At 38.9% G+C, this 27,737-nt stretch overlaps 1 protein-coding gene across 6 annotated transcripts in view; it reads left to right on the top strand.

Annotated features, from left to right (window-relative positions):
* Positions 1 to 27,737, top strand: part of LOC133538944 (vacuolar protein sorting-associated protein 37B-like) — a 73,569-nt gene that overhangs the window by 28,809 nt on the left and 17,023 nt on the right. For 3 of the 6 annotated variants that reach the window (XM_061880888.1, XM_061880889.1, XM_061880891.1), the window contains 2 exons: positions 3,364 to 3,420; positions 3,553 to 3,711. In XM_061880888.1, the coding sequence (XP_061736872.1) occupies positions 3,364 to 3,420; positions 3,553 to 3,711 (216 nt within the window). Of the gene's footprint in view, positions 1 to 3,157; positions 3,264 to 3,363; positions 3,421 to 3,552; positions 3,712 to 21,383; positions 21,826 to 21,992; positions 22,103 to 27,737 lie in introns of those variants that run through there. The other 3 variants (XM_061880890.1, XM_061880894.1, XM_061880892.1) reach the window with 3 other exon arrangements.

The raw sequence follows: 27,737 nt of genomic DNA on the forward strand, positions 1-27,737 counted from the left end.
ACGCCGTCCCCTTAATCCATCCATCCATCCATTTTTCCAACGTTTGTCCCTTTCGGGGTCGCGGGGGGTCGCTAGAGCCTATCTCAGCCTCATTTGGGTGGAAAGCGGTGTACACCCTGGACAAGTCGCCAACTCATCGCAGGGCCATCCCCTTAATATGAAAGTTTAATGTTAGTGCGGCCCGCAAGTTTTATGTGAATGGCGCTTGACAGCGTTGTGTTTTTTGGGGTTTTTTTTTTTTCCTCTATATATATTTATATAGCGCTTTTCTCTAGTGACTCAAAGCGCTTTACATAGTGAAACCCAATATCTAAGTTACATTTAAACCAGTGTGGGTGGCACTGGGAGCAGGTGGGTAAAGTGTCTTGCCCAAGGACACAACGGCAGTGACTAGGATGGCGGAAGCGGGAACCGAACCTGCAAACCTCAAATTGCTGGCACGGCCGCTCTACCAACCGAGCTATACCGTGTTATTTGGGTCCAAAATGGTCCTTTCAACGTTCTGGGTTGCCTACCCCTGCTTTAGTGGATAAGCGGCAAATGAGTGAAAGCGACTGAAACGTTGCCATGGAGACGAGGGTTTTCTTACGTGCCTGGCTGCAGTCACACTGCGACACCTGTCCGTCAGTAATAACAGTCCTCGAAAACTTGGACCAATTCAAACCGTTATTAGTTTTTTTTAAATTGTTTAATTAGCATTGCCTCACACGATGAACACTACATATATTTCTATATGACACCGGATAACACTCCGGGAACCGTCACTTTTTTGCGCTTGCTATCCTGGTACTTTCCCCGCTACTGTCCGCCGACCACCGTGTTGCTGTAGGGAGGAAAAGCGGACTGACACACATTGCAGTAAAAACATTATTCACCATGCGTCAGCTAAATACAAATATATTCCACAACCCCAAACATGTCTTTTCCAAAGCCTGCAGTGAAGAGAAGGGTTAGTGATGTGCAAAGACAAGTCCCGGAAAAGTGGGAGATGTAATATTTCCATGTTGAGCACAGGGGGCACCCCGACGTGTCTTATTTGCACAGAGAAAGTTGCGGTTCACAAGGGATACAATTTGAAACGTCATTATACAACTAGACATGCTGAGGAGTATGCAACATTTTTTTCAAGAAATCTTTTCTTGCGGCCCAGCCTCACCCAGACTCTGCATCCAGTGGCCCCCAGGTAAAGTGAGTTTGGGACCCCTGTATTAAAAGAACTGAACATTTCGAAGTGTATCGATGAGAAAGAAAAAAGAAACGGATTTATTTAAGAGGGCAGCTAAGGAAATGGAGAATGCTGACTTCATTCAGACTCGCGAGCAGATGCGAATGAAATAATGGAAGAGAATGAAGCAGGTACAGAACAATAGCAACCCCCATCTGAAGTAATATCAGGGAACTAAGAGTCTTTTCCTTCGCACTTAAAACTCCATTCCATCAATCCACAAAGCTTATCGAATGAACTTCCAGCCATTAGAAGGTTTTCTTTCCATTATTCGGCACAAAAGTCTTTCAAAACAACTCTTCCGACCCACATCCAACAACTCTGAGAAACTTCTTGTAATGTCATGTTTGTTGGCACAATCTCAGCTTATTTTTTTGATGCTGTCTGCTATTTAACATCAGCATAACCATTAGAGACATAGTATTTGTAATCTGTGCCAATATTACAGCGGACATCAGGCACAAAAAGAACTGGGCTAGAGCCGCTACGATGCCTTGTTTTGGTGTGACGTCATAGGTCAATCGGAAAAGCGAAACATTTATTTGCGCTAAAATAATATAAGCATCTCCCAGTGTACAGGAGGCACACGGCGTATGACCAAATATTGCATTAGACAGTGTGCATGAACACATGTACAGTCGTGGTCCAAAGTTTACATACACTTGTAAAGAACATCATGTCATGGCTGTCTTGAGTTTCCAATCATTTCTACAACTCTTATTTTTTTGTGATAGAGTGATTGGAGCACATACTTGTTGGCCACAAAAAAAAAAGTTTGGTTCTTTTATGAATTTATTATGGGTCTACTGAACATGTGAACAAATCTGCTGGGTCAAAAGTATACATACAGCAATATTAATATTTGGTTACATGTCCCTTGGCAAGTTTCACTGCACCAAGGCGCTTTTGGTAGCCATCCACAAGCTTCTGGTTGAATTTTTGACTACTCCTCTTGACAAAAATGGTGCAGGTCAGCTAAGTTTGTTGGTTTTCTGACATGAAATTGTTTCTTCAGCATTGTCCACACATATAAGTCAGGACTTTGGGAAGGCAATTCTAAAACCTTAATTCTAGCCAGATTTAGCCATTCCTTTACCACTTGTGACGTGTGTTTGGGGTCATTGTCCTGTTGGCACACCCAACTGTGCCCAAGACACAACCTCCGGGCTGATGATTGTAGGTTGTCCTGAAGAATTTGGAGGTAATCCTTCTTTTTCATTGTAAAGCACAAGTTCCATTGGTAGCAAAACAGGCCCAGAGCATATTACTACCACCACCATGCTTGACGGTAGGAATGGTGTTTCTGCGATTAAAAGTCTTACCTTTTCTCCCTCAAGCATATTGCTGGGTATTGGAGCCAGACAGCTCAATTTTTGTTTCATTTTACCACAGAGCTTTTCCTTCAGAAGGTCTTACCTTTTTCCATGGGATGTTTTTTTTCTGACCAACGAGTATGTGCTCCACTCACTCTATCACAAAAAAATAAGAGTTGTAGAAATTATTGGAAACTCAAGACAACCATAACATTATGTTCTTTACAAGTGAATGCAAACTTTGGACCACGGCTGTAGAACAACTTTACTGACATTGTGTCTGTCTTTAAATCAAATGAGAGAATACTAATATAATATAACATTCAACCCTTTTTCGATCATGCATGCACCTCCTGTTATCCCAGCAACACCAAAATCCTTAAATCTAGACTCCAAACATCCCAGAACAAGCAAGTCAGGTGACTTCTAGACCTCCACCCCAGATCACACCTCACTCCTACCCACTTCTCCAAAGTGGGCTGGCTCAGGGTGTAGAACAGGTGTGGGTAGGTGTGGAAATACAAAACAAATATATTCAATTGAGAAATCATACTAATTTATTGCGTGGAAATGCAGTCAATGTTGTCTGCAAGCAGGTAATCTGACTATAAAATCTCAGATGATTTTGGACATCACGCTGGAGTCTTTGAGCACCGGAAGGCAGGATTGTGTTGATCTTTGCTTGTGGGATTTGGACATATATTGCTTCAGCCGCCAACGGGGAGGTTTGTAAATAAAATAAAATCATGCTATCAACACACAGCATAACAAAATGCCAAGAGACATTCAGTGTTGTTCTTCACCCATGGGTATGTGTGTTTACAGATTGTGGCCGGTGGATCGTTCATCATGGCAAATGAAAGACATCCTAGCAGACTATTGGTAAGTTAGAGACAAAGTCAGATAACAAGCAACAGAACTTACATGTTCCAAAAAGAAGTTGATACAATTGTGTCTATCAACATTGCAACCTTTATGCATTTTCACACAAGTGTTGTCTGACCCCCACTGCAGCTTCAAGGTTCGGCCTGCAGTAACATAGTTGGCCTCCTGAGTGCACTGATTTCCATCTGCCTCTACTGCTACAGCCTCAGCATTAAAGACAACCAAGAACATTGTTCGCCCCGGGATTATGACTATTATCACAGCGTTTGTCCTTCTGAAGCCCTGCTGGTAAGTTTATTGCCACCGGGCTTTCTAAACTTTTTGTAAATTAAACAAATATTTATTCTTAAAGATGCCCTGTCGTGTCAGAGAAAAACAAAGGGGTAGATCCCTTGGGCCTCAGAAGGTCACAGGATTTTGCAATGCATTGTGAGGCAGCAGTAGACATTTTTTGTTGGCTGAAGCTTTTGTTTACAAAGATGTACTGCACCCGCGGAAAAGTGAGAGAGCGCTGGATTAAAATGGATTGTACAAAATTTAAAAATCAACGGACCATACTGAGACAAACTCTACCCTACTCCAAAGGCTCGCTACCTCGAAAAAAATGGTTGAATTGAGCATGTCCAATGACAAAAGATTTAAAGAAGCTGCCGCCATATCCAAATCAAAATGTGTGTATATTTCATCAACTGAGTCAGTTTTTATACCAGTGAAGAATTTCAGAATGCAAAGTCTGCTAGAGGGGAACTGAACTTTTTGGGGGATTTTGAGAGACCGAAACACATGTTTTGCTTTTTTAATGCATTCTAACTCTTAAATAAAGGTCAATAAACATCCGCTTACAATGGAGTCAATTGGAGGTCCTCTATTTCGCCCATAAAGCCCTCTAAATAATTATCCAAAAAACTCCAACAATACTCCATTTACATCTCGTGACCTGAATATTAACCAAGTATTATCCCTCCATTCATCCGTTTTCCGCCGCTTGTCCCTCGGGGTTGTAGGGGTGCTGGAGGTTATCCCAGCTGCAAACAAAGTATTAGTAATATTGTTATTATAAGCGCTAACGGAGACAAACAATTTTTAAAGGCGCCGTGTTCACAGAGAGCTAACTTTCTAAGGACGCTACATTGACATCATCAGCTGGTGAGCTGCTTCCTCGCCTTGGAGCTTGTGGTAGTTTATTTTAGATCATTAATCATGCCTCTCACCTGTTTAGTAGAAAGATCAGGACATAATTCACCTGTTTGGTAGAAAGATTAGGACATAATTCCAGAAGTTGGTCAACTTCGACATCCAATTTAGACCCGGGAATGGCGAAAAATACCCGAAAAGAAGCTTGGTGTAACGAGCCGCGATACGGATCGTTTATGGTTTTGCCTTTTGATATGTTTTTCATCATGTTTGTTTCTGGACTCTGCCGATCCTTGTTTGAGCACTTCCTTGTTTGTTTTAGTCACCATGGGAACGTATTGTGCTCCTCCTCACGGGCTCCTGTCACACACCTGTTTCCGATTATTATTTGTGTATTTAAGCCCACCTGATTCCTTAGTTCGTCCTCGGTCCATTGTTTGCTTTAGCAACAAAGTCACGTATGTATTCAGTCTTATGTTTTCCATGTGCTAAGTTCCGCCTTAGCTTCGCGTGCGGTCGGCACGTCGCATTTTTGTAGTTTCGTCTCCTGCTAAGTTTAGCGTTTCTTCCGTGCGTAGGCACGCGCTTTATTTTGTCCTTTTGTATCAGTGTTCTTTTGTTTTATTATATTAAAAATCAGTTTCTTACCTGCACTCCAGCCTGACTGGTCGTGTGCTTCCACGAAGCGTGACACTTGGTTCCACCTCCCTTTTTTCTTTGTAAGGATGATGAGTCATTTTTCATCCAAACGGGAAAATATCAACATCCTACCAGTGGGCAACACAGTGAGAGCAGACATTGTGCAGTAAGAGAGATTTTATTATGATTGTTGGCTCTCATGAAGTCTGCAGTGAGTAGTAATCAGTGATGTTGTCGGAGATAAAGCAAACGTTGAGATGCGTTTTTTTAAATTAATGTGCCGCTGTATGCTCAAAATTAGCAAAAAACGCTAATATTACATGTTATTATGAAAGTGGCTGTTACTACATTGATTGATTGATTGATTGATTGATTGATTGAAGCTTTTATTAGTAGATTGCATAATACAGTACATATTCCGTACAATTGACCACTAAATGGTAACACCCGAATACGTTTTTCAAACCAAGTATGCCTTGCATTCACTTTTGTGTGCAAAAAGCCGTAGTTATTATGTGATTGGGCTGGCACGCAAAGGCAGTGCCTTTAAGGTTTATTGGTGCTCTGTACTTCTCCCTACGTCCATGTACCACTCCGTACAGCAGAGTTTTAAAATGTCATAAATTTTACTTTTTGAAACCGATGCCGATAATTTCCGATATTACATTTTAAAGCATTTATCGGCCGATAATATCGGCAGTCCGATATTATCGGACATCTCTACTTGTGTGCATGTGCAAATAAACTAAAGTAAAGCAAAAAAAAGTGAAATGTTGGTTAGCCAAGTTAAGAAACATTAATAATACTAACATTGTGTAATAATGTAAGCTCGCCAGATGTAACTGCAACAAATCAGTGGTGTGTCATCAGGGCCAGCAATGCCTTCTCTGCGGGCCTAACATAACCAGAAATCCTGATCATAATTAAAGATAAAAGTATTTTTTATTTACTTTCCCTAAATATCTAAAAGTATTCAAATTCTCTTCATGTCACATTATGTTCTTTCCAGTGCTGAGTTTGTATCCAATCAGAATTCAGCTAGTTTATGTTGCCATGCAGTACCAAATCTGCCCGAGGCCTTCAGAATCAACAATGCAGGCGTCTGTGTACTGTAAGTGAATGGCCACATACAGTTGATAGACAATTGCGATAGCCAATCAGATCACGAGTTGTTGTCAATAAGGCCTTCTCTCTGGCCTAAGGTTGAACGTGACATTTACGATGGATACTCATCGGGATTGTTAGCGTATGAATTTGAGAACACACACAGTTGATAGACAGTTGCGATGGCCGATCAGATCACAAGTTGTTGACAGTTCCCTATCGAGGTAACCTGATGTTAACGAGACTGTGATTGGATACTCACTTGTCATTCCAAAGTGAATATCCAATCACAAGTTTCAATTTAGCAGTAAGCGGGAAGTGTTGACCCACAAAGAAGGAGAACAAAACATTGATTAGGTGGCAGATATATATTTGCAAGGCAATTTTCGAGAAGGATATTTAAAGAGAAACTACATCTTGTGAGACGATGTTGGCGATAAAATGGGGAAATAACCGCCATTTCCACTCGAATCCGCCGACTACGAGGGGGCTATACAGCGTCGAAGAGGTGCTACCAATTGTGAGTTTCAAATATTTTATTTCTTTATTTTTTCACGTTTAATATGTTTTTTTGAAATTTTTATTTTGACAGTACCACATAAGATATGTTTTAATTGCTGATGCGGGTTTATTGATTTTTAAATGCGCCAGAAAATAACCCGTTTTTTACACTGCTGAGGTGATTCCATGCGCAGTAGTGTGTGAATGTGTTTCTGTGTAGTATTTCTCCAGCAATGGTCATGTGGGGACATACATTGTGGTATTTTGAGAGGTAATCATTGAAGTCGGACATCACTTACGACCTAGGTGGGAAACGCACGGCCCGCCACTGCAACAAATAATAAAAAAGTGTCCTTAATGCCAATGTAGACACCTAAATAGATTTAATCTCTACAAATTATTTAAAACAGTCTAAACTTCCTGTTGAAGTCGCTTCCTAGCAGCTCCACTGTAGACATGGCACAAGAGTCAAGAGTGCAGGTTTTAACAAGGTTTTAATGATCAATGGTTTTAAATCAAAGTTCTCTCCAGCAGAACGCGACCTTCCAGTCGCGTCCGTATCCTCTCTCTCTCTTTGCTCCCGGCTGCTCACTGTTGAAGACAACAGATTATTAGATTACCACTTACCAACTATGTGATCTAATCACCTGCCAGCTGTGTATCGCCGTCAGCACATGCCCCGCCCCTATCCGATGGTGCTCCTCCCTCAAGAATCAAGAACTCCTTCATTCCGCACTCCATCCAGCTGTATAATCACTCCCCATATAGCAATATATATTATCCGTCCATTACCTGACACCCTCTTTGTCAGCTACTTCTCTTTGTTTTTAATGTCTATATTCTATTTTCTGCTGGATTTACTCTCTATTTTATGCTGGGGCTGCCACATATACTGTAATATATTACAGGGTAATTGGTATATATTGTATATATGTTATAGACATAATATATCTGTATATATAATACTGTACACATATTAAGTATATATTGTATATATTCGCAGATATGTTATATTTCATATTGCTATATCTAGTATATTTATACTTGCATTGTCATTTCCATCCTTACACTCTCCATCATTGTAACTGAGATACTGTGTTTCCATTGTAACTGAGATACTGTGTTAAACAATGTCCCTTGTGGATCATTAAAGTTTGTCTAACACCATTGACAGAGGCAGTGACCTTTGCTCCTGCGGGTGTGCTTATCAGAGTCTCCCTCCACACTTCCCAAGCTACTGACATATTAAACTTATCTGATCCTTGATCAGGCCCTGCGATGAGGTGGCGACTCGTCCAGAGTGTACCCCGCCTTCCGCCTGATTGTAGCTGAGATAGGCACCGGCGCCCCCCGCGACCCCAAAGGGAATTAGCGGTAGAAAATGGATGGATGGATGGATTCTTGATTAGTAAATTATGTTTAAATTCAAGTACACAGTACTAAATAACTGATGCTTTATTTCATTATTGACATACTAGAACTGTGGCGACTTGTCCAGGGTGTAGCCCGCCTTCCGCCCGATAGTAGCTGAGATAGGCTCCAGCCCCCCACGCGACCTCAAAGGGAATAAGCGGTAGAAAATGGATGGATGGACATACTAGAACTGTTTTCTTTATCTTGTTCTTTTTTTTTCTGTCCTGGGATTGACATTTTTACAAAGTCTTCCGGAGTCACGTTCCATTAATAAATGACTTCCTTCTTAGGGACACAATTGTCTGTGGCTGACATGAATACACAAAATGATCCTCATAACATAGCACCTGTGTATTTCAGGCATATTCTTGGAGTGTGACAGCAATGCTGCTGGTCTACGACTTTGGTGCAGTGGTCCTGCACATCGTCTTCTCAGTTTTTTCTCTCAAAGCCCTCAAAACTGACTGATTGTGGATACTCAGCAGTAGCTCCTTTCACACTGCCTGCAAAAGATGGACTTTGTCTGTGGACGGACACCAACTGTGTGTCAGTCTACATATTCCGCTGCACTGGGATGGAGGTGTTAGATCAGAATTACTAGGAGTCTAACGGTACGTCATAATGATGTTTAGGTACGTATTTCATTTTACAGTCACGGCTGGATTCACTTTGGGTACAAAAATTTAGACTTAGACTTCCTTTCTATTGTCATTCAAATTTGAACTTTATAGTACAGATAAGAACAAAATTTTGTTGCATTATCTCATGGTAGTGCAGGATAAAAAAGCAATAAGGTGCAGATATAAATAAATAGATTACTGTACAGATAAATATATTGCACTTTTGCATATGCATCCATGTTTATGGATGTATGTTATATTGTGTTTATATTCCAGCGAGTTAATCCAATGCCAAACTGTTCAGCTTTTGTGTAAACAGCTTTAAAGGCCTACTGAAATGAGATTTTCTTATTTAAACGGGGATAGCAGGTCCATTCTATGTGTCATACTTGATCATTTCGCGATATTGCCATATTTTTGCTGAAAGGATTTAGTAGAGAACATCCACGATAAAGTTTGCAACTTTCGGTGCTAAGAGAAAAGCCCTGCCTCTACCGGAAGTCGCAGACGATGACGTCGCAAGTGTGGGGGCTCCTCACATATTCACATTGTTTTTAATGGGAGCCTCCAACGAAAAGTGCTATTCAAACCGAGAAAACGAAAATTTCCCCATGAATTTGAGCGAGGATGAAAGATTTGTGTTTGAGGATATTGATAGCGACGGACTAGAAAAAAAAAATCGAGTTAAAAAAAACAAAACGCGATTGCATTTTTAAACACATTTACTAGGATAATTCTGGGAAATCCCTTATCTTTCTATTGTGTTGCTAGTGTTTTAGTGAGTTAAATAGTACCTGATAGTCGGAGGTGTACGTCCACGGGTGTGTTGACGCGCAGTGTCTCAGGGGAGTCGACGGCAGCTTCATGGACGGCACAAGCTCAGCTTTTCTCCGGTAAGAACTGACTTTTTAACCACAATTTTCTCACCGAAACCTGCTGGTTGACATGTGGTCGGGATCCATGTTCTCTTGACTGCGCTCTGATCCATAGGAAAGTTTCACCTCCAGGAATTTTAAACAAGGAATCACTGTGTGTTTGTGTGGCTAAAGGCTAAAGCTTCCCAACTCTATCTTTCTACTATGACTTCTCCAATATTAATTGAACAAATGCAAAAGATTCAGCAACACAGATATCCAAAATACTGTGTAATTATGCCATTAAAGCAGACGACTTTTAGCTGTGTGTGTGTGCAGCGCTCATACTTCCTAAAAACGCGTGACGTCTTGCGTACACGTCATTACACAACGTTTTCAAGACGAAACTCCCGGGAAATTTAAAATTGTAATTTAGTAAACTAAAAAGGCCATATTGGCATGTGTTGCAATGTTAATATTTCATCATTGATATATAAACTATCAGACTGCGTGGTGGGTAGTAGTGGGTTTCAGTAGGTCTTTAAAGTAAGCAAAACCAACGGCAAATGAAAGTATTTCTTCAATCAATACCATTTGTAAAATATTTTTTAAAAAATACAATAGTTTCTCATACTGTATTTTTCGGACTATAAGTCACAGTTTTTTTCATAGTTTGGTGTGACTTATACTCAGGAGCGACTTATGTGTGAAATTATTAACACGTTACCGTAAAATATCAAATAATATTATTTAGCTCATTCACGTAAGAGACTAGACATATAAGATTTCATGGGATTTAGCGATTACGAGTGACAGATTGTTTGGTACACGTATGGCATGTTCTATATCAGTGGTTCTTAACCTTGTTGGAGGTACCGAACCCCACCAGTTTCATATGCGCATCCACCGAACCCTTCTTTTATGAAAAATAAAATGTTTTTCAAATTCAAGACAAAGTTATGAGATATTTTACTGGTGCACAGCCGTGCATGAACATCACCTTGTTCAAAGAACAAAACCAACACAGTGCATGAACTCATAACAAATTACACGCCTACTAATCAGTTTGGGTTCTGCTGTTGCCGTATCCCTAATATGCCGATAGGGAGAAGTTTTTATGTACACGATGAGTCGGGTGTGGCTTGAATGGAGGCTCCACCGAACCCCTGAGGCCGACTCACCGAACCCCTAGGGTTCGATCGAACCCTGGTTAAGAACCACTGTTCTATATCTTCTAGTTATTTGAATGACTCTTACCATAATATGTTACGTTAACATACCAGGCACCTTCTCAGTTGGTTATTTATGCCTCATATAACGTACACTTATACAGCCTGTTGTACACTATTCTTAATTATTTTAAATTGCCTTTCAAATGTCTATTCTTTGTGTTGGGTTTTATCAAATAAATTTCCCCAAAAAATGCGACTTATACTCCAGTGCGACTTATATATGGTTTTTTTTTTTTCTTTATTATGCATTTTCTGCAGGTGCGACTTATACTCTGGAGCATATTATACTCCCAAAAATACGGTATTCTGATTTTATTTGGAGTTTATTTGACTTTCCTAATGGCTGAAGTGCAGCATTAGTAGTTCCAGCTTGTTGGCTCCGTTCTCCGTCCTTACGGAATAATAACAACATTGCTTTCGTCCTCTCCACTTGTATTTGAGAACACACATATGTGGCTTCTTCCGAGGATGTAGTGATTTGTACAGTCCTTTGAAACATTTGTGATTTAGGGCTATATAAATAAACATTGATTGATTCCCAACACGGAGACTTGGGTGAGACGGAGGGTTTTCAAGCTCTATCTTCTCCTTGGCACTATCTCTAGCCATGACTCCGACATGCCTGCACTGCAGAGTATTTGTTTACTGCGTATAGTAGCGACACAATAAACACTTATTTTTACTAGGGGTGCTTAAAAGAATCAATTCCTATCTGGATAGCAATTCTTATTTATTCAAAAATCCGTATCGATTCCTAATTTTCAAAATATGTTTTAAAATAAAAAATGCACGACAAAAAATAGATTATAGAATGAATCGTGTTTCTTATTTGGAACGATTCATAATGTTTTTGTTTTTTTTTCAAATCTGTCCTATGCAGCCACTTAGGCAAGTCATTATGTTGATGTAGATGCCCAATTCTGCTGTAAATGAGTACTTTACAATAGGGAAGTGTGGGAAATTTCTCTTGTTGCCTTTTTTGAATTAGACTTTATTAAATGTTTGTGTAGAATGTTTATTAAACAAAACCAGTTTTCTTTTTAAGTCATATAGAAATGTATCACAGCTGTTTATCTATTTTCTGGAGGAATGTAGTTAATCATAGAACTGCCACCCAATGGTATTAAAAAAGTATCAATTTTCAATCGATAATTGTTTTGAAAGCCCTGCGATGAGGTGGCGACTTGTCCAGGGTGTACCCCACCTTCCGCCCGATTTCAGCTGAGATAGGCACCAGCGCCCCCCGCGACCCCAAAGGGAATAAGTGGTAGAAAATGGATGGATGGATGGAATTGTTTTGAATCGAGAATCGAATCGTTACCCCAAAGATTGAATCTAATCGTGTGGTGCCTAAAATTCACAGCCCTAATATCCTAATATATATATATATATATATATAGATATATATATATATAGATATATATATAGATAGATTTATAGATATATATATATATATAGATGGATGGATAGATAGATATATGTATGTATGTATATATATATATATCTATATAGATATATATATATATATATATATCTATATATATATATATCTATCTATATATATATATATAGATATATATATATATATATATATGTAGTCGAGGTTACTGTGGTTTATTCGTTAAACAGTGCTCAATAACAGGATAGAGCGAAATATACAGTATGTTAGGTCAAAAAAAAACACAGGCTATTTTTTAATCCCAGCAAGTGAATTAGTAAACTGAATTACATTTATATAGCGTTTTTCTTTAATGATTCAAAGCACTTTTACATAGTGAAACCCAATATCTAAGTTACATTTAAACCAGTGTGGGGTGGCACTGGGAGCAGGTTGGTAAAGTGCCTTGCCCAAGGACACAACGGCAGTGTCTAGGAATGCAGAAGTGGGGATTGAACCTTGAACCCTCAAGCTGCTGGAAAAGCCACTCTACCAACCGAGCTAGCCAACAAACAAGCCTGTTTAGCAGGTTTCCAAGCTTGTTTAGCAGGTTTCCCTTCTCTTCAGGGGATTTTATAAATAATATCCCCTGATATTATTAGCGAGTAAGTGCGGAATATGTATATATATATATATATATATATATATATATATATATATATATATATATATATGTGTGTGTCTTGATTGGATTATCCAGAGAATAGTGCTCGATACCGTGGTAGAGCGTAATATGTAGGTGTGGGAAAAATCACATCTCTACAGAACTGTTTCATAAAATCTCCTAAAGATTGAGGGAACCCCTCATGAAACAGTTCTGTCGAGATGAAGTAGTCATGTGATTTTTCCCACACCTACATATTACGCTCTACGTACATGTATATATATATATATATATATATATATGTGTATATATATATATATATATATATATATATATATATATATATATATATATATATATATATATATATATATATATATATATATATATATGTCTTGATTGGATTATCCAGAGAATAGTGCTCGATACCGTGGTATAGCGCAATATGTAGGTGTGGGAAAAATCACAAGACTACTTCATCTCTACAGAACTGTTTCATGAGGGGTTCCCTCAATCATCAAGAAATCTCTTGATGATTGAGGGAACCCCTCATGAAACAGTTCTGTAGAGATGAAGTAGTCTTGTGATTTTTCCCACACCTACATATATAAATATATATATATATATATATATATAGAAAAGTTTGGACACACCTTATCATTCAATGTGTTTTCTTTATTTTAATGACATTGTAGATTGTCACTGAAGGCATCAAAACTATGAATGAAAACATGTGGAGTTATTATGTACTTAACAAAAAAGAGGTGAAAATAGCCACCCTGTGCTCTGATTACTGTTTTGCACACTCTTGGCATTCTCTCGATGAGCTTCAAGAGGTAGTCACCTGAAATGTTTTTCACTTCACAGGTGTCATAGTTTTGATGCCTTCGGTGACAATCTACAATGTAAATAGTCATGAAAATAAAGAAAATGTATTGAAATAATAAGGTGTGTCCAAACTTTTGGCTGTACTGTGTGTATATATATATATATATATATATATATATATATGTGGCATTTCTTTCGACACACTAGGTGAAGAAGAGAAGTGTGAACCTTCCCATCCATGTTCATTTTACATAGGCTTTTTGCAGCTCTGAAACATACCACCAAAGACTTGTTAATCTAATCAGCATTGTCAGTTTATACAGAACAGCCGCCCAGCAAAAACAACCCATCTTTAATAGTGTAAAAGGTGTAGTCTTCATTCATCTTTCACTCTTGCAGCATGCATTTTTTTTTTTTTCTTAAAGGGGAGATGCTAGAATAATAAAAGTGTTGTCTCCCTTGCATAGTTTGGTTTCTGTGTTTTGCTTAAAGGCAAGAATGGCATCTTATGTCATATTTGTACATATGTGTATACATTTATTCTCCCTCTGTCGCCTGTAGTACAAGCTGCTCCATATAATCACAAGAATAATAAAGTGTATTTGTTCATCTATAAAAAGTTCCATTGTATAATTCTGTAAGTGCAGTGGTTTTCGTATGTTTCGCTTTTCAGCAAATTTCCAGCAGAAGTTTGCCCAGTGTTTCATATACCGATTATATGGCCAAATGAGTTATTCATAGCAAACTGATAACTAATATTTGGTAGTGTCTGGAACGGATTCAATGGACTTATATTATTTTGTGTGGGGAAAATTGATTCGGTCTTTGTATAATTTGGTCTAAGAAAAACTGAGGTACCATTTAATGCTTTATATCAGGGGTCCCCAAACTACGGCCCGTGGGCCGGATCCAGTCCAAAGTTAAAAAAATAAATTAGTTATTTTTAGGGCTGGGCAACGATTAAAAATTTTAATCGAAGTTAATCGCACTATTTCTCCGATTAATCGCGATTAACTGCATTGTATACGCAAAGCCCAATAATGAATTCAAAAGTAGTGTGTAGTGCACCTTTATTGGAATATTCTCCCACATGAACAAAAGCGCCAAAACATTTGTTGTGCAAACACAATTTAAATCAGTCCTTGTTAAACAGTAGCAGTTAAATAGCATATTTTAGGAAAATCAACTCAAAAAATGTAAATACAAACATTTAAGCTTATTGCCACTGCCAGGGTATTTATGTTATCCTGTTTGTTATGGAAAATAAATATAATCTACATACAAATCTCTGAGCCACAATCATAACATCTGAACAGGCAATTTCTGAGGTAACAGCAGAAACATTTTTTTTATCAGGGTCTTAAGTTTAAAAAACCTATATTATAGGTAGTGGGCTGTTTTAGGGAATTTTTGATCAAATTATCCGTAGTAGCAATATTAATAATGTTGTGTTTATTCTGCGTAGTGCACTTAAAATAATTATGACCATATCTAGGAATTGATATGATGGGAATTTTCCGATTTTTTGCTTGGTGCTTTAATAAACTGAACGCATATACATGGTACTATTTGTGATGTTATGAGCCAGGGAAAAAAAGAACTACCCTACCCAGCATGCAACAGGAGTGACGAGCATGCGCGGTAGCCCGGTATAGGTTGTGTCGCCATGACGGCATCTTATATGTTGTGATATGCACGCTCTGAAAGCAAACGTTAAGAACTCAGCCAACACTCCTCGTCTGCATTATTCATAAATAGACAGACAACACATATACTCCGCTGCTTCACAAGCCGCTGGATGTAGCCGGCAAAGTAATCCCATGCTAGCTAGCCGGTCTAGCAAGCACGCGTCATTCAGTCCAAAACGGCCCGATCTATCCACATCCAGAATTGTCTGGCGGTCGTAAGTGATCCCGGAGTGACCACGCTGAAAGCCAGCCATGAAATTTGCAGAATTGTCCGGTATTTTTGCCAAATGTTCCATCTTTACCAAGAGCCCCTCGACGCCGAAGTACATCCGGGAGATGCCATCTTGTTAAGAAAAGGCGTTAACAAAATAACAGCATGTAAACAACATACGCAAATGTGCGATAAAATAATTGTCGGCGTTAATAGATTGATGAGTTAACGCGTAATTAACGCATTAATTTGCCCACCCCTAGTTATTTTATTGTATTTTTATTTATTATTATTTTTTTTTAAATCTGTCCTTTGTAATCCATTTTACTCTTGTTACTCTCAGTGTCTACTCGCCGCTCAGGCAAATCATATAGTTGAAAAATGCATTTTCCCATCGATAAAACTTGACATCATCAGCGGCAAGTGCGCGCTCTTTCACTCAATTAGTGCCCGAGCATTTTATTTATGTGTATATATATATATATATATATATATATATACTGTATCTACTATAAAAACAGTACTACGTTTTATATTTTCCTTTTGTTTGTTTTTTATTGTAGCAACATGGTTAACGTTTTGTAGACTTGTGTATGCGTGTACATGTATATATGTATATATATATATATATATATATATATATACACAGACATATATATATACACACACATATATACAGCCCGGCCATCGGCCAAATTTTTCTAACCCAATGCGGCCCTCGAGTCAAAAAGTTTGGGGACCCCTGCTTTATATGCAATGGGAAAAATTAAGTTTTTAACACTTGCTTGTTTTGAAAGATATGAACGGCTTCAAATTTTAGGGTAGAGCTATTGTACAAAAAAAATAGCTGGAAAATATTACATTAAACAGTGTCCATAAATTATTTTTGAATTGGTTTCAAACGAGGGTATTTAATGCCAAAGCAAAACATGACTTCGTACTTGAGCACATGGGGTGATTTTGGACCACTACTACAATTGCTTTTGAGGCTATCCCTTGGCAACCCAGGGTTCCCTCCGTGGATTTTCTACTGGATTAGAGGACGCTAACTCTTGGCCTTTGGAGGCTGAGTCACAATCAGGCTGTCAGATAAATTTATGAGTTATTAAAAACTAGGATAATTACTTCATATAAAACATTTAATTTCCATCAGCTACAATATTAATAATACATGTTTAAATAAATTAACAAGAATCTAAAGAGGAAAGTACAACAGCTGTAAAAAAAAAAATACACGATGCTTTAGCTTGCAAGCATATACTATAATGTTTTTCTGATTGTCTCTCCCGTTGTTTATATAGTCTACTGCAAAAAAATAAAAGTTAGGGTGCATATGGCGCCCAAGTCAGATTTTGAGTACACCTTGTCATGTCTTGTGATCATGTTTTGTTTAGTTATGTTCTGTTTTGTTTAAGACTCCATTGCTTCCTGTTTTTTCACTCCCTTGTTTTATTCCCATGGTTACTTATTGTGTTCACCTGTCCCTGATTAGGGCTCGCCCGCTCACCTGCTTCCCGAGCACTAATCAGAGGCAGTATTTAAAATTGTATTTGCCAGTCAGTCGGCCTTGCGTCATTGTTGTGCCATGCTCATTGTTCATGCTTGATTCATGCCACTCTTGTCTTGTAATGTAAGTTTTCTTTGTTATTCAAGCCACAGTTTAGTGCGTCGCTTAGTTCATCTTTTCATGTCATAAGTTGTTTTTGCTTCCGCCTTGTGCGCGCCTTTTGTTTCCACTTTATATAGTATAATCAAATTATGTCTTTACCTTCACGCTACAACCGGTCCAGTTCCTTTGCATTCTGGGAAATCAAACCACACCAAAGTCCACGTTACGACACACCTGAACTTAAGCAATATAATTATGATTAATTGAGAATTAATACTTTTTAAAAAATAGGTTTTTGTAGCTAACAAAACATGGATGAAACAGACTAAAGCCTATTGTAGGGAGACAAGATGTATGTGGACCTGACAGGGTTCACATAATAATTCTAATGGAATGATTCAACTTCTCTATTCATCCTTTAAACACGACAGTCATAGACTGGGCCCAATGAAAAATCTAATTTAAAGGCCCCTGTAAGTCATTGGCCATTTGAATTGTCCTAATTTTTCATAGATGCAATAGTATTCAAGGCATACTTGCCAACCCTCCCGAATTTTCCGGGAGACTCCTGAAATTCAGCACCTCTCCCGAAAACCTCCCGGGACAAATTTTCTCCCGAAAATCTCCCGAAATTCAGGCGGACCTGGAGGCCACGCCCCCTCCAGCTCCATGAGAACCTCTTAAACAGGACAATACTGCCATCTATTATACATAGAATAGAATGTAAATATATTCAACATATATTCTACATTTAAGTGCAGTCAAAGAACATGCATTAGGGAGTCTGTTCTGAAGCCCACAGTAAAGAGACGTAACTTCATCACGTCGCCTGGTTATTGACTCCAGCCCAATATATTGAACCTTCGACGAGCAAAATGAAGAAATACGCTTGCAAGTTCCAGAACGATTGGAAACAAGAATTTCAGTTTATCCAGGAGAGTTCGAAGGTGAAGGGGTATGTTGCCTGTAAATTTTGTAGAACAGACTTCTCCATTGAACATGGCGGCCAAACGGATATACTCAGCCATGAACGGTCAGCGAAGCACAAAGCGACCGCAGCGCAGCATCGTTCACACCCCAGTATTATGGGCCACCTCGCAAAATGGAGACCCAATGGTGTAACTTATACTTACACAAAGATGGCTATGCTGATAGCTGGAAGCAGCATCCCGCCTTCATTTGCGGATGTCTACAACAAATCCGTGAAGGATATGTTCCCGCATTCGGAGATCGCTCGCCAATACGCAAATGGCAGAATAAAGGTTACTCAAATATTGAAAGGTAAGTGTTGTTGGGGTTTTTTTTAGTAACCAGCAAGCACAGTACAGTTAGTAGAACAACTGTGTTTTATTACTGTGTATTTGATAGGTGCCGTCGGATATTCAACTATTTATTTTATTTATGTATATAATAAAATAAATATATATAGCTTGAATTCACTGAAAGGCAAGTATTTCATATATATATATATATATATATATATATATATATGAAATACTCGAGTTGGTGAATTATACTCCTCCTCTCTTAACCACGCCTCCATCCCACCCCCGACCACGCCGCCCCACCCCCACCTCCCGAAATCGGAGGTCTCAAGGTTGACAAGTATGATTCAAGGGTATTTAGAATTCATAAAATAAACACAGTAAACCGTATGTGATTGAACATTGAAAGTATGTGGCCTAATTAAAATTGTATAGGAAGTCTTGAAGCAGCAGTGCCATTTCAACATACTGTATGTTATTGTAATATAAATACATTACTGTAAAAAAATATAAATTGTATACAATACGTATTTTAATGAGTATATACATATATCTAAAAGTTACTCAAATGCTCTCAAAATCTAAACATTGGAACTATTTAACTGGCCTCAGCAAAATTGAGAAGATCTTGGCTTTGGGGGAACCTGCTTGTCGTGACGGAGCAGTTGTTGCTGGACACCCGACGGACTCTGGGGAGAAGGAGTGCCGGTACCTGGCCACCTTCTCAGTCGAGGACGTGAAGATATCTACCAATTCAGAATTATGACAACAGGACATTGGCTGATTTGAGTAAGCATTGTTCTGTTTTGTCGACAAATTGGAATTTGCTGGGAGTCTTCAAAGTACCCCAAAGCTGCCACAAACGATTGGAGGATGCGTTAAGAATTGTGGACACTCTTGTGATTTGAATGACATCAGACTATCTGCCCGGCAGGATGAATTATGAGGACCAGTCATAGACAATTTAAAGTGAAAAGCAAATTGTATTTTCACTTGCATACAAAACATTCTAACTGGGATTGTTTCCCTGGCTTGGAGTGCAGCGAAGACACAACAAACTCCCTTCTTGTATCTCATGGACACACACCTGTTGTTGTTGACTTTGGACTAGCGACTGTACGACATCAAGGCCGCGGAATAGAGACACGCTGCAGGCTTACACACACACATACCCCAGTCCATACTTGCCAACCCTCCCAAATTTTCCGGGAGACTCACGAATTTCAGTGCCTCTCCCGAAAATCTCCCAGGACCACCATTCTCCTGAATTTCTCCCGATTTCCAGCCGGACAACAATATTGAGGGTGTGCTTTAAAGGCACTGCCTTTAGCGTCCTCTGTCACCTGAAAAGGAGACTTTTATACTGTATATGTCTCCGTTATACATAGGTTTATCCATAACCCATAAAGTAGGCAGGCACAGAGCTATTTCTCAGCATGCGTTTATTCTAGCCGGAATGTTAATACACTGACACACAACATCCGGTTTCCCATCGTGCATTGCTTAAAAACTCCGGCAAGTAGTAATGTCCAAAAACATAACTGACATGAAGCAGAAGAACGAAGAAGAGACAGTCATGGCGACGACGAGTAAGAAGAAGTACGCTTGCAAGTTCCAAAATGATTGGAAACAAGAATTTCAGTTCATCCAGGGCAGCTCGAAGAGGAAGGGTTATGCTGTCTGCAAATTTTGTTGATCAGACTTTTCCATTAAACTCGGTGGCCGAATGGATATAGTCGCCTGATTATGTAATTTCACCTATTTGGGTTGAAATATTTTTTGCAAACCAGTAATTATGGTCGGCAAATGATGTGTTGTTGTTGAGTGTCGGTGCTTTCTAGAGTTCGGCAGAGTAACCGTGTAATACTCTTCAATATCAGTAGGTGGCAGCCTTTACCTAATTGCTTTGTAGATGTCGGAAACAGCGCGAGGCAGCGTGCAGGTGAAATGGTATCTAATGCTTAAACCAAAAATAAACAAGACGACTGTCTCTAAAAAAAAAAAGCATTGAAGCTTAGGGAAGGCTATGCAGAACGAAACTAAAACTGAACTGGCTACAAAGTAAACAATAACAGAATGCTGGACGACAGCAAAGACTTACTGTAGAGCAGAGACGTCGTCCACAATGTACATCCGAACATGACAATCAACAATGTCCCCACAAAGAAGTATAAAAGCAACTGAAATATTATTCATTGCTAGAACAAAGTAGATTTGGGAAATATCGCTTAAAGGAAGACATGAAACTGCTACAGGAAAATACCAAAAAAAGAGAAAAAGACACCAAAATAGGAGCACAACACAAGAGCTAAACACAACACACAGGAAAACGACAAAAAAGTCAGGGTGTGATGTGACAGGTGGTGACAGTACACCTACTTTGAGACAAGAGCTATAGTGATGCATGCTTGGTTATGATTTAAATTCATACCCAACAATTACGACAACAACGTTTTACTGCCAACTGAGTTTTGTTTTTCAATTATTTCTGCTGGTGGCGTTCTTCCAGATTTTTTCCACGCAAAAAAATTTGATTTGGCTCAAAAAAGGTTGAAAAACACTGATCTGGGGACATGTACCGCTCCAATATGGCGGAGCGAGTGACGTATGACGCTACGTATCGTCTGTGACGTCAACCCTTACGCAGTAAGGCTTTGGACCGCACCATTATGGTTTCGATAAATCTATTACAAGAACGAAAATGAACCCGAAGATTAATACCTCAACTCAATAAGTCGAGACTGAAATGACGAAAATTGTGTTAACATGACGTGCAGCTTGTCGTTGCTTCCCATTTGTGTTTTAAGAATGTTCCGAGTCTACCCCCATCTCGCGGGAACGTGGATTCATCTTAATATGGCGGCGGTAGGGAGTCAAAGTTTCCTTTCAGATGATATACAATATAGACTTATTCTTTCGATTTAAGACGCCTGTTCATTAAAACCAGTAACACCCGAACCCCTTCCAGGTTTTTTCAGGTCGTCGGAAACAAACGGTTCCGTTTTAATGAGGGGCTTCCATCGAAGTTGATGGTCGCTGACATTGCTTGTTATTCCAAGCGTTGGTTTCATTTTACTGGTAAACACGACAGGGCAGCATTTGCTTGAATTAGGATAGAAGATCACAGATTGGACATTCGTGTTTTCTTTTTATTTAAGATAGAAGATCGTTCAAGTTACCTTTCCTGTCAGGGCAATTACATAGGAAGTGTTGGATGTCACTCTCAGCCAGTGTCAGGCGGAATTTGTTTTGCTAGCACCGTGTAAGTATTAACCTTTTTCTACCTATGACTGAAGGTGTTAAAAACTAACAATCTTCTACTTGATGTCGTGTATTTTTCCCGTGTATGTTTAAGTTGGACCTATTTTTACAGCCGTTTTCGATATATTGTTTGTGAATCATACTTCCGGGTGTGTGTATGATTGACAGTGATCCTGGCAAATCAAATGGAGAAGCTTTCAGATTTGAGCAAATCAGAGCTTCAGGAACTTCTGGACAACCCGGAAAAGGTGGAGTCTATGGCTCAGGAGTCTGATGAGGTGACAAACGTTGCATTCAGTACATTATTCACATTATTCACACACATGCCAAGTATTTTAAGTGATGCAATTACTAAGAATAGTCCCCTTCGCACATGTTTTTTTCCTGGTTATTTTGTTTTGACGGTGCATATTAGTATTCTCTCATTTGATTTAAAGGCCTACTGAAACCCACTACTACCCACCACGCAGTCTGATAGTTTATATATCAATGATGAAATATTAACATTGCAATACATGCCAATATGGCCTTTTTAGTTTACTAAATTACAATTTAAAATTTCCTGGGAGTTTCGTCTTCCAAATGTCGTGTAATGATGACATGTACGCAAGACGTCACAGGTTTTTAGGAAGTATGAGCGCTGCACACACACACAGCTAAAAGTCGTCTGCTTTAAAGACATAATTACACAGTATTTTGGAGATCTGTGTTGCTGAATCTTTTGCAATTTGTTCAATTAATATTGGAGAAGTCACAGTAGAAAGATGGAGTTGGGAAGCTTTAGCCTTTAGCCACACAAACACACGGTGATTCCTTGTTTAAAATTCCTTGAGGTGAAAATTTACTATGGATGAGAGCGCGGTCAAGCGGACATGGATCCCAACCACATGTCAACCAGCAGGTTTCGGTGAGAAAATTGTGGTTAAAAAGTTGCTTCTTACCGGAGAAAAGCGGAGCTTGTGCCGCTGTACAGCTGCCGTCGACTCCCCTGAGACACTGCGCGTCAACACACCCGTGGACGTACACTTCTGACTATTAAGGTACTATTTAACTCACTAAAATACAAGCAACACAATAGAAAGATAAGGGATTTCCCAGAATTATCCTAGTAAATGTGTCTAAAAAAAGTCCGGAATCCGTCCCAAATCAATTGCGTTTTTTTTGTTTTTTTTCTAGTCCGTCTCTATCAATATCCTCAAACACGAATCTTTCATCCTCACTCAAATTAATGGGGAAGTTGTCGTTTTCTCGGTCCGAATAGCACTTTTTGTTGGAGGCTCCCATTAAAAACAATGTGAATATGTGAGGAGCCATCAAACGTGTGATGTAATCGTCTGCGACTTCCGGTAGAGGCAGGGCATTTCTCTTAGCACCGAAAGTTGCGAACTTTATCGTGGATGTTCTCTACTAAATCCTTTCAGCAAAAATATTGCAATATCGCGAAATGATCAAGTATGACACATAGATTGGACCTGCTATCCCCGTTTAAATAAGAAAATCTCATTTCAGTAGGCCTTTAATCACAGACACAATGTCTGGCAAGTTGTTCTCCCACCTTTTTAAATAATTGATTGATTGATTGAAACCTTTAATAATAGATTGCACAGTACAGTACATATTCTGTACAATTGACCACTAAATGGTAACACCCCAATAAGTTTTTCAACTTGTTTAAGTCAGGGTCCATGTTAATCAATTGATGGTACAAATATATACTATCCGCATAATACAGTCATCACACAAGTTCATCATCAGAGTATATACCTTGAACTATTTGAAAATTATTTACAATCCGGGAGGTGGGGTGTGGAGGGGGTTGGGGCGGGCGGGTTGGTAGGGCTAGGCGATATTGGCTTTTATTAATATCGCAATATAAGATATATATTACGATATTTTGCCTTAGCCTTGAATGAACACTTGATGCATATAATCACAGCAGTATGATGATTCTATGTGTCTACATTAAAACATTCTTCTTCATACTGCATTAATATATGCTCATTTTAAACTTTCATGCAGAGAGGGAAATCACAACTAAGTCAATTCACCAAAGCTGTATTTATTGAATACTCTTCATACTCTCGCGGGTGACTTTTTAAATCAAAGAACAAATTAGTAGTGCTGCTACCTTTTTTAGCAACACTTCTGTTGCATACTTTGCATATTGCTGTTGTCTGCTGAATATCTTCCCCCTTGAAGCCAAACCACCGCCAGATGATGGACCTGCTGATGGACCTGCTGTTTTTTTGGGCATTAATTGTTCTTCCTCCATTTGTGGTAGTCATTTTCTATATCGCACAGAGAAAAACCCGCGATATATCGCCCAGCCCTAGGGGTTAGGTTGGGTTGATATCAGCTCTTCAGTCAACAATTATATCACCTGAGAAATGGATATTGAAACAATGTAGGTCTAACATGGTAGGTAGGATATGTACAGCGAGCAGTGAACATAGTGAGTTCAGAAAGCATAAGAACAAGTACAGACCCCATTTCCATATGAGTTGGGGAATTGTGTTAGATGTAAATATAAACGGAATACAATGATTTGCAAATCATTTACAACCCATATTCAGTTGAATATGCTACAAAGACAACATACTTGATGTTAAAACTGATAAACTTTTTTTTTTTTTTGCAAATAATCTTTAACTCTAGAATTTGATGCCAGCAACACGTGACAAAGAAGTTGGGAAAGGTGGCAATAAATACCGATAAAGTTGAGGAATGCTCATCAAACACCTATTTGGAACATCCCACAGGTGTGCAGGCTAATTGGGAACAGTTAGGTGCTATGATTGGGTATAAAAGCAGCTTCCATGAAATGCTAAGTAATTCACAAACAAGGATGGGGCGAGGGTCACCAATTTGTAAGCAAATTGTCGAACAGTTTTCGAACAACATTTCTCAACGAGCTATTGCAAGGAATTTAGGGATTTTACCATCTACGGTCCGTAAAATTATCAAAAGGTTCAGAGAATCCGGAGAAATCACTGCACATAAGCGATAATATTACAGACCTTTGATCCCTCAGGCGGTACTGCATCAAAAAAAGACATCAGTGTGTAAAGGATATCACCACATGGGCTCAGGAACACTTCAGAAAACCACTGTCAGTAACTACAGTTGGTCGCTACATCTGTAAATGCAAGTTAAAACTCTACTATGCAAAGCGAATGCCATTTATTAACAACACCTAGGAACGCCGCCGGCTTCGCTGTGCCCGAGCTCATCAAAGATGGACTGATGCAAAGTGGAAAAGTGTTCTGTGGTCTGATGAATCCACATTTCAAATTATATTTGGAAAATGAGGACGTGGTGTCCTCCAGAACAAAGGTGAAAATAACCATCCGGATTGTTATAGGTGCAAAGTTCAAAAGCCAGCATCTGTGATGGTATGGGGGTGTATTAGTGTCCAAGGCATGGGTAACTTACACATCTGTGAAGGCACCATTAATGCTGAATGGTCCATACAGGTTTTGAAGCATCATATATTGTCATCCAAGCAACGTTATCATGGACGCCCCTGCTTATTTCAGCAAAACAATGCCAAGCCACGTGGTACAACAGGGTGGCTTCGTAGTAAAAGAGTGCGGGTACTTTCCTGGCCCGCCTGCAGTCCAGACATGTCTCCTATCGAAAATGTGTGGCACATTATGAAGCGTAAAATTCGACAACAAGACCCCAGACTGTTGAACAACTTAAGCTGTACATCAAGCGAGAATGGGAAAGAATTCCACTTTCTAAGCTTCAAAATTAGTTTCCTCAGTTCCCAAATGTTTTTTGAGTGTTGTTAAAAGAAAATGTGATCTAACACTTTGGTGAATATGCCCTTTCCCAACTTCTTTGTCATGTGTTGCAGCCATGAAATTCTAGGTTAATTATTTGCACACAAAAAAAAGTTTGAGTTTGAACATCAAATATCTTGTCTTTGTAGTGCACTCAACTGAATATGGGTGGAAAAGGATTTGCAAATCATTGTATTCCGTTCATATTTACATCTAACACAATTTCCCAACTCATATGGAAACAGGGTTTGTATATACATTTGATTATTTACAATTCAGGGAGGTGGGATGTGGTGGGGGGAGGGTGTTAGTCTAGGGTTGTAGTTGCCTGGAGGTGTTCTTTTAGTGCGGTTTTGAAGGAGTATAGAAATGTTGGGAGTGTGTTCCAGATTGATGTGGCATAGAAGGAGAATGAGTTAAGACCTTTGTTAGATCGGAATCTGCGTTTAACGTGGTTTGTGGAGCTCCCCCTGGTGTTGTGGTTATGGCAGTCATTTACGTTATGGAAGTATTTTGACATGTACTTTGGTGTCAGGGAGATGTAGCGAATTTTATAGACAAGGCTCAGTGCAAGTTGTTGTACTCTGTCCTCCACCCTGAGCCAGCCCACTTTGGAGAAGTGGGTAGGAGTGAGGTGTGATCTGGGGTGGAGGTCTAGAGGTAACCTGACTTGCTTGTTCTGGGATGTTTGGAGTCTAGATTTGAGGGTTTTGGAGGTGTACCAGGAGGTGCATGCGTGATCAAAAAAGGGTTGAATTTTATATTATATTAGTATTCTTTCATTTGATTTAAACACAGACACAATGTCAGTCAAGTTGTTCTACAGCCGTGGTCAAAAGTTTACATACACTTGTAAAGAAAGTAATGGCATGGCTGTCTTAAATTTCCAATAATTTCTACAACTCTTATTTTTTTGCGTTAGAGTGATCGGAGCACATATTTGTTGGTCACAAAAAACATTCATGAAGTTTGGTTCTTTTACGAATTTATTGTGGGTCTGCTGAAAATGTGACCAAATCTGCTGGGTCAAAAGTATACATACAGCAATGTTAATATTTGGCAAAATTGGCAATATGAAGTAGAACCAATACAACATTAAATATTAAGACTATATGAACCATTTCTACCTTGTTTATTTCCCTGATGATCTCCTTAAAGTTTTGTAATCAATCAGAAATTTCCATCCATCTATTGTCTATCGAAAGGGAATAAGCGGTAGAAAATGGATGGATGGATATTGTCTATCAATGTCCCTCAAGCAACTAAAATGCCTCAAACATGTCTAAGTGTGGAGTGTTTTGCATATTACCCATCAGGCCTACAATGGGTAACTAAATGGATGTGATTTTGATTATATATGGTACTATTAGACATTTTCTTATAATGGCTACATAGTTTTGTGGGAAAGTTGTGTGTTTTGTAGCACATATCTTAACGGTCTTTGTTGGTTTATGAATCATTGGACAATGAGTTTAAAAGGTTGTTTGAATTAGTACCTACAGTCGTGGTCAAAAGTTTACATACACTTGTAAAGAACATAATTTCATGGCTGTCTTGAGTTTCCAATAAATTCTACATCTCCTATTTTTTTTGTGATAGAGTGATTGGAGCACATACTTTTTGGTCACAAAAACATTCATGAAGTTTTTGTTCTTTTATGAATTTATTATGGGTTTACTGAACATGTGACCAAATCTGCTGGGTCAAAAGTATACATACAGCAATGTTAATATTTGGTTACATGTCCCTTGGCAAGTTTTACTGCAATTAGGCGCTTTTGGTAGCCATCCACAAGCTTCTGGTTGAATTTTTGACCACTCCTCTTGACAAAATTGGTGCAGTTCAGATAAATGTGTTGGTTTTCTGACATGAACTTGATTCTTCAGCATTGTCCACACCTTTTAAGTCAGGACTTTGGGAAGGCGATTCTTAAACATCCATTTTAGCCTGATGTAGCCCTTCCTTTACCACTTTTGACTAAAACATCCATTTTAGCCTGATGTAGCCATTCCTTTACCACTTTTGACTAATATATATATATACACATATATATATATCTGTTCGGCCACCGTGTTCAATGGAGAAATCTTATCTACAAAATTTGCAGGCAGCATACCCCTTCCCTTCC

The sequence above is a fragment of the Nerophis ophidion genome, linkage group LG20 (genome assembly GCF_033978795.1).
Source record: "Nerophis ophidion isolate RoL-2023_Sa linkage group LG20, RoL_Noph_v1.0, whole genome shotgun sequence".
NCBI classification, from domain to species: Eukaryota; Metazoa; Chordata; class Actinopteri; order Syngnathiformes; family Syngnathidae; genus Nerophis; species Nerophis ophidion.